This window comes from Cnephaeus nilssonii (assembly GCF_951640355.1).
Source record: "Cnephaeus nilssonii genome assembly, chromosome: 24".
NCBI classification, from domain to species: Eukaryota; Metazoa; Chordata; class Mammalia; order Chiroptera; family Vespertilionidae; genus Cnephaeus; species Cnephaeus nilssonii.
In genome coordinates this window covers 15,887,236-15,895,536 of record NC_137095.1, presented here as the reverse complement: position 1 = coordinate 15,895,536, position 8,301 = coordinate 15,887,236, and the positions used below count along the sequence as shown (strand labels likewise).

The window sequence follows — 8,301 nt, the reverse complement described above, 5'->3', positions numbered from 1 at the left end:
CTCATCACTAAGCTGTACACCTGGAACCAATATAACATTGGATGTCACACTCTAATGGAAACATAAATGTGAAATAAACCCCTGGCCAGGGAGCATTCCTATACACGGCCCCATTTCCTTCACCATTTTTGTAATAATCGTTTTGATTTATGCTCCTAAGGGATATTGTATAGTTTTCTATAAAGTATTTCTGTCCTTTTCTTTCCCTATCAGAGTAAATACAGTGAAAACACAGTTGGCCCTTGAACAACATGAGAGTGAGGGGCACGGACCCCTGCCGAGTAAAAGAAATGGGTGTTTTAAGTTTAGACGCCCCCAAAACGTAACTAGAAAAGCCTGCAGCTGCCCGGGGCGCTGCGGGGAACGTGACCTTCCCGTGCGCATCCTGTGCGCGTCCTGGTGCTGCTTCAGCCCGTGTTCCTACCACAGGCGGCGGGACACCCTGGCGCCTTTGTGAACCGTCTGCCTGGAGCCGCAGGGCCCGCCCACCCCCCCGGCCCACGCGGCGCCCACACTGGTGTCGGGGACGAGGGTGCCGTGAGAGCGAGTTCCCGGTTTCCACAGCATAAGCCTGGGAACGGGGCGGCCACAGGCAGGAGGCCCGGCCTCCCCGTGGGGCACGGAGCGGGCGCACCCTTTCCCGTTAGGAGACCACGGCCTCCCGCCCGCGACCGCCTTCCTCAGTCACCGCACAGCACGGACACGGACACGGACACGGACACGGACAGGGACACGCTCTCCCATGGGAATCGCACTCACCTCGCCCGGGCGCCGTCCATGTGCTCGCACTGGACCCTGACCCGCTCCGCTCGGCGACCAGGGGCTGAGGAGGGAGAGCTCACCGCTCAGGAGCCGGTCCTGGGGCTTCCGTCCTCTCGCCTCCACGGTGGGCGGCGGTGGCGGAGGAGGAGGCGGAGGGGAAGCCGGGAGGCAGGCGCGCGCTCCGTGTAACTTTCCGAAAGAAAACCATCCGTCACTCCTGCCCGTCCCTCCGCCGTGCGCTTCTCTGTTTCCGGCCGGTGCCCACCGCTCTGCTCCGCCGCTCACGCTCCAAGACAAGTCAGCGTCCATCTCCTCCCTCCTCCTCGTCCAGCTCCCGCGGCCATCACGCCGTCCGTCCGTCCGTCTCCCGCGCACTCCTGGGGGGTCCCTCGCTCCGCAGTGTCTCCAAGACCCGCCGCCCGCGCCCTCCGCGGGCCCCCGCGCTCCGCTTCATGATGTCTGTGATTGGCTCCTGAAGTCCTGAGAAGTGATGTGCACGGCACCGGACGGGACCGGTTCTCTCCCGCGGGGATGGACGGTTCGGACTCACGGCTCGCGGGGCCCTCTCTCTGACGGCCTCGCCCGCCCAGGCCCCCCGGTGTTGCCTCTCTCCGGCGCTTCCTTCCATCGCTCAGCGACCTTTCCTGCGCCCAGCGCTCCTGAGCGTCCTCCCGACGCGGCTGACCCCACGGATGTTCCCACGGGGAGGGCGCCGTCCCTCCGGCCCAGGCCTCTCACTCCAGAGGCAGCGCATCGATGGAATCCACCCAGAGGACGGCTCTCTGTCCAGGTCTCTGTCGTCCAACCCAAGCTGGTGTCTGTCTGTCTGTCTTCCCTCAGCGCTCCGCCCGCTGTCAGCCCACCTTTGCACACGCAGCGGAGGCCGCCCAGCCTCGCGCCTTCCATCCCGTGCTCACGTCTCTCCCTCCGGCCGAGTGGGTGCGCCCGCACTCAGCCCGCCAGCAGCTGTCCTGTCTCCTCCTCACGCTCTTCCCGGTTGGTTCCCCAAACTTGCCCGCTGCCACTTGGCCCTCCGACACGACCGCCATCGCTCTGACATTTCCTTTTTTTAAAAAAGCAAAACTCTTTCCAAAACTGCCCATCGTCCTTGCTGACGCCGCATCTTCAGCTCCGGATCCTTCCCGCCCGCGGCTCCCCGCGGCCCTCAGGCCTCCGCTTTGCTCTGGAACCATCCCTGGGTCATAGGCGCGCGTCCTCTCATCGCCATGGATCCTGCGCCGCGTGACCGCGGCCCGATGCAGAGGAAGGTCCAAAAGAATTGCGCGCCCGCGGCCTGCCCCCAGCTGCCTCCGCCCGCGGCCTCCTCTTCTTCTCCTTCCCCGTGACTTTCCCTTGAACCATCCGACCGCCGCCGCCGCCGCCGCCGCACAGCTCACACCACGCAGCTCACGTTGTGACGTCTCCCTCGGCTCAGTCCAGCGGCGCCGGGGCACTTCCTGGGGGCCCCATGGTGTTATCCGAGGCTACGGTTTTGCACTGAACACGATGAAAAACACGGAGAACCACAGAGATCACATTTTACTGCGTCAGACAACTGACACGAGAGACAAACGGCTCACACACAGAATGACCAGCGTCACCCAAAGGCGGCGGCAAGGGGATCACACGGGCACCGTGGGCACCGCAGGTCAGCGTGGGCCGCTATGAACCGTCACGCTTTATCTGCATGTTCTATGCTGGTAAAGAATAAAACTGACCCACGTGTACATGTATGTGGTGTATTTGTGACATACCTAACTTGGAAAAAAATTTTCTACACGGTTCACCTACCTGCCATTTTTTTTTCCAGGTTTTTCCAAATCTCCAAAGAATTTTACAATATAGTGATTGGGGGAAAATGTCTACATATAAGTAGATCCATGCAGATCAACCCTGTGTTGTTCAAGAGTCAACTGTAAAGTCACTGGTTTGAAATCTGTCTTCTTTCTAAGACAGACATTTCAGTGCTATAATTCTGCCCCTAAATACAGCTTTAGCAGCATCCCATACATTTTGATATGCTATGTTTTCATCTTGATTCAGTTCAAAATACTGTTTGTTTTTTTCAGGGAGAAAGAATAATTTTATTAGATCATTACATTCAAAACAGTTTTTTTTTTAATGAATTTATTGGGGTGACATTGGTTAATAAAATTATACAGGTTCCAGGTGTACAATTCTATGGCACGTCATCTGTACACTGCATTGTGTGTTCACCACCCCAAGTCAAGTCTCCTTCCTTCACCACTTATCTCCTCTTCTACGCTCTTCTACCTCCCCAACCACTCTTTCCCTCCGGCCATCACCACACGGTTGCCTGTGATGATGAGTTTTTCTCTGTTTGTGTGTTCCTTGCTTAATCCCTTCACCATTTTCACCCAGCCCGGCAACTTCTTTCCCTATCTTTTGACTAATGAATAGGTTGTAAGTGCTAATTTCAGTATTCAAATATTGAAGGATTTTCAAGAGCCATGTCTCCTATTGATTTCTAATGGAAATAAGGAAACATCGTGTAATAAATTAATACACGAATTAGTACTACTTGATAGAACCAGGGACAGAAAATGGCCAAGAAAAGAGTTCATTTAGCCCCATGGCATTAATCACTAGGTCCCAGGCAACACTCAACCTTCAATACCACTTGCCAGGAAATGCAGGGACCACTCTTCTCCTAGACAGAGGTATTTCAAGTTTTAGACAGAAATAATGATGCTATCTCCATCTGCCTCCAATGGCTACTGCTAATAAATCCTTTTTTAAAAAACCCAAAGCAGTACTGACATTTGAACTATTTTGTGTTTCAAAAGAAATATTACAACCTTCCCCTCCCCACCCCCACCAAAGTAGCTGACCCATGTTATCTTCTTTCAACATTCTCTGTGAGTTCTGATTATGGCACATCTTTGTCAACATTCGAGGTTGTAAAACCTTATTGTGTCCATTAAATGTATTGGGGTGACATTTAATAAATGGTTTCGACGGTACTATTCTATGATACAACATCTGAATATTCCATTGTGTGTTTACCACCCAAAGCCAAATCCTCTTCCGTCATCATATATTTGACCCCCTTTACCCTGACACCTCTTCCCTCTGGTCATCACCACACTGTTGTCCGTGTCTATGAGGGATTCACAGATGGCCAAAAAGACAAAAAAGGCAACCGATCCAATGGGAATAAGACATCTGCAAACCAGAGCCCTGATAAGGGATTCATAGTCAAAATATATAGAGAACTCACACCACTCAACACCAAACCAACAATCCAATAGAAGAACGGGCAGAGGACACACACACTCTCCCCAAAGACCCACAAATGGACAACAGAGACATGAAAAGACACTCTACCTCACTAGCCATCGGGGAAATGCCACCCAAAACCACAACGAGTTCCACCTCACGCCTGTTAAACTGGCCGTCATCAACAAGACAAGCGGTTTCAGTGCTGCAGAGGTTGTGGGGAAAGGGAACTCTCACTCACTGCTGGTGGGGATATAAATTGGTACAGCCACCACGGGAAACAGGAGAGAGGGTCTTCAAAAAAATGAAAAATAGACTTACCATATGACTCAGCAATCCGTCTTCTGGGCATCTACCCAAAAAACCTGAAAACATTTATTCACAAAGGCATATGCAACCCAATGTCCATTGCAGCATTATTCATGGTGGCCAAGACATGGAAACAACCGAATTGTCCCTCGATAGAGGACTGGGTAAAGCAGACGTGGTACACGTACACCATGGAGTACTACTCAGCCAGAAGCAAGGACAAAATACTTGCCATTGGCAACAACATGGATGGACCTTGAGAGTATCATGCTACGTGATACACGACAGACAGGCAAAGCAAAGCACCCCATCATTTCACTCATGTGTGGGGTATCAAACTGAAAGCAACAAGGGAACAAACAAGAAAAACAAACATGCAAATTTCATCACAGAAAATCTCCAGGGTTGTAGAGACATCAGCACAATTTTGCATACAATTTTTCATATTGGAAAAAGGAGAAACAATTCATCCATGTCAATCCTGAAAGAGTCAAAGAGGAATGGAAATAGAGTGCAGTGTGAACACAAAAACCTATGAGCCATGAAGGTGCTATTCAGAAATCTGAATAATTCAACAGATCACGCAACTCTGATAATATTTTGGCACGTTTGGTTTTCGCTACAATAGTTTTTGGTACAGTTGCTGAAAACTCTCCATTTCTCTATTTTTTCATCAAAGGAAAAAAACAACAACAGTGAAGATGGAAGAAGAAATTATAAAGATTTGATGATGTAGGTAAGCTGGGTGAGGGTCTTAAAGAAGAAAATGGAGAAAATATTTTCAAATAAGGCTCTAAAACTGGGGTGGGGAACATCGGTCCATGGCTCTATGAGGCCCATGAAGTGATGTGGCCTGGCCCTGCCAAGGCATTAGGAGTGAGTTAATTACATGTTGGACCAAACAGCAGGCTAATTTGTATGGCCCCAAATGATGGTATCAATACCCACATGGCCCTTGGCAGGAAAAAGGTTCCCCACCCACGCCCTCACAGGCACGGACAGAGAGCGCAGGACGGTCACAGGGCACGTGCCACATCAATTCCAAAAGGTCCCGCGGAGGTACTCACCCCTGGCCCCGGAAGTGACAGACCTCGTTTCAGCCCTCTGTCTTGGCGAAACATGACAAAAAGCAAAGCAAAGACGGAGATTAGAAAACACTGAGTGTAGAAAAAAATCACAAAGAGCCGGAATGCGTTCCACGGTCATTGTGTCAACATACTGTTACTGATTTCCCAGGGGAAGGGAGAGGCAGAGAGTGACAGAAACATCAATGATTCTCTCTCATCATGAACCAGAACCTTGCGGCTCAATTCAGAGTAGGACACAGAGACCCAGATTTTGGGTTCCAGCCCCGGACAAGGCGGGGGGATGAGAGGGAACCTGCTGATGTTTCCATCCCAAATAAATGAATCTCAATTTCTCTCTCCCCGCCCCCCCTCAATTTCTCCATAAAATCAATAGTAACAAAAAGAGGATGCAAACATCGTACTACCCAAGGGCACACCTGCTCCCACATAAGACAAAGGACATCCACTCACCTTAAAGGTCAAGGCACCAGCCACCATTTTCCAGATGGTCACTCTGCAAGACACAGTGACAGAGAAAAAAGAATTAGTAAAAACGGCCCTGCAGTACGGCCTTCTGGGAGAACACCTCCAAGAGCCCGTGAACAGGAGCCGGCCACATTCACGAGAAACAGGTCCTGGAGAGGCACATGGGATTCCCCACAGGCACTGCTCACCTCAGGAACTCAACTCCATTGTTTCCCTGGGAAGAGAGACGCCCCAATGTGGCGCCTCAAAAGGGTCACAGACACAGGGTCTCAGATCACTCACACTGAACATTTGTTTTGGTCATCATCTCTCTTCGAGACCATGCGTTCTCATCCTTGACCCAACCAAGCCCGGCGCAGGCATCATCGGTACCACTGCACACTCGTTTGCTCACCAGAGATGTTTTCTGGGACTGAGATCAGAGCAAGGTGGGCTGGAGAGGGGCACGGTTCCGATTCGGGAAGGAGCATGACAGACAGAGCCCAGGAAGCTCTGGGCCAAATGAAGACGTTCTGTTCAAGCCCTGACCTAGAGACAGAGGAGTAAGACGGCTTCTAAAGGCCCTACTTCATGCTTCTGAGGACGGAAGCTAAGGCAAGATGTTAAAAAACCAGTAAAGGAGTAGGTGAAATAATAAAATAAGTACACAAACAAATAATTATATAAATAATAAAAGCAACAAATACATCAGTAAAAATCTGGAAACTATGAATTCTAGATGAAGACAAATAACCAGCCATCTGATTCTCACAACACACACCCTTAGGGTTTCCAAGAAAGCTGAAGAGGAGCCATACTGCTCTTGCCTGGCCGAGGTCCCCATGGACACAGGAATCTGGCGAGATTCCAACACTGACAAGGACATTCAGCATCCATTCAGGGAGAGGAGAGAATAGGGGAGCTGTGGTGCTCAAGCCGAGCACTTATCACATGATTATGACATCACTCTGTGACGGGCCCCCATGGAAAAAGCACTTAGCCCCCTTTGAGTCGCATTACTTTCAGAGAGGAGGGGCGTCTTTGGCTTTGGATCAGCCCATTCCCAGGGCCTTAGAGTCACCGACAATATAGTACAAGGGCCTCTATGGCCCAAAGAGCGCCTCCTGCTTAGTCTCATGCACACGTGCTCTCTGTCCAACACAAAAGTCATCCACTCACCTGAAACGTGAAGGCCACGACCACCATCTGCAGAGATGGCCGCACTGCAAGACACAACCAGAGGAGAGTCGCTTTGTTTTAAGAATCGGACTCCGTGATGGCCACCTTTGAGGCCCTACTGGGCACCAAAGTCTCCACTCAACACGGAGAAGGCTACGATCACGTAGAAGCGATGGGGGAGAGGCATGCGCCATTCTCTCGGAAGATGCCTGCCTCCACTACCCAATCCCATCGCTGGGGAGAAACCTAAGTTAAGACTCCCCAAAACGGTGCCAACAAACTGTCACCCACAGGGGGCCTCAGCGTAATCCTTTTGTGCAGGATTTTTATGTCATCACCTCTCTTCAAGGCCCAGACCGCTTAGACATCATTGACCCAGAGACAGCACTTCCCGCAAATAGGAGACAGGACACGCGCTTATGCTCACCGGAGACGTGCCCGGGGACCGAGGACACAGCAAGGTGGGCTTCAGAGCTGCGTGCTTCCGACTCTGGAAGGAGCCTGGCAGACCCAGGAGGCTCTGGGCCCGTGGAAACACCATTTTCCCCCAGAACATCACCTGGACAAAGAGGAGTAGGACGGCCGCTAAGGGACCCATCTCTGCCCTCTGCGAACTGAAGCTAAGGCACGATGTCAGCTTATGTGCACATGATCAGGCCAACAACCAAGAAATGAAAGAGCAAAGAAATCCATAACAAAAGCAGGAAATGCTCCAATGGAAAGCGGGGCACCATGGATTCCAGGGGAACACAAGCCACCAGCCCCAGGATTCTCACTACACACATACACACGGTGTTTTCCAAAAAGGCTGAGGACAAGCCCTATGCTCACTCCAGGGCAGGGTCCGCTTGGACACAACAACCATGTGATATGCCAACACTGACCGTGACATTCAGCATCCACTCAGGAGAGGACAGGGATGGTATGGTACTCAAGCCGTGCACACATCACATGACACTTAGCACACTTGCAGTCCGATTCCTTTATGATAGGAGGGACATCTTTGGCTTTGGTCGGCCCAGGCCCAAGGAGCTACAGGCACCAAGAATGGAGTACGAGGGTCTCCCCTGCCCAAAGAGAGCCTCCTCCTTAGGCTCATGCACACGTGCTCTCTGTCCAACACAAAAGACAGCCACTCACCTTGAACGTGAAGGCCACGACCACCATCTGCAGAGATGGCCGCACTGCAAGACACAACCAGAGGGGAGGTCTGGTTTAACAGGTGCCTCTGGTCTTGCTCTCAGTGCATAACTACTGGGCACCAAACACATCCGTGAAC

General features: G+C 51.5%; 1 protein-coding gene across 1 annotated transcript; it reads right to left on the bottom strand.

Annotated features, from left to right (window-relative positions):
- Window positions 1–1,278: 1,278 nt before the first annotated feature.
- On the bottom strand, window positions 1,279–8,201 carry LOC307094841 (uncharacterized protein). Its single transcript, XM_079763924.1, has 5 exons — window positions 8,163–8,201; window positions 7,450–7,581; window positions 7,023–7,066; window positions 5,850–5,892; window positions 1,279–5,415 (listed from the first exon to the last, which is right to left on the bottom strand). The coding sequence occupies exons 1-5, from the start codon at window positions 8,187–8,189 to the stop codon at window positions 5,347–5,349; spliced, it is 315 nt and encodes a 104-aa protein (XP_079620050.1). The 5' UTR covers window positions 8,190–8,201; the 3' UTR covers window positions 1,279–5,346.
- Between the last annotated feature and the right edge of the window lie 100 nt (window positions 8,202–8,301).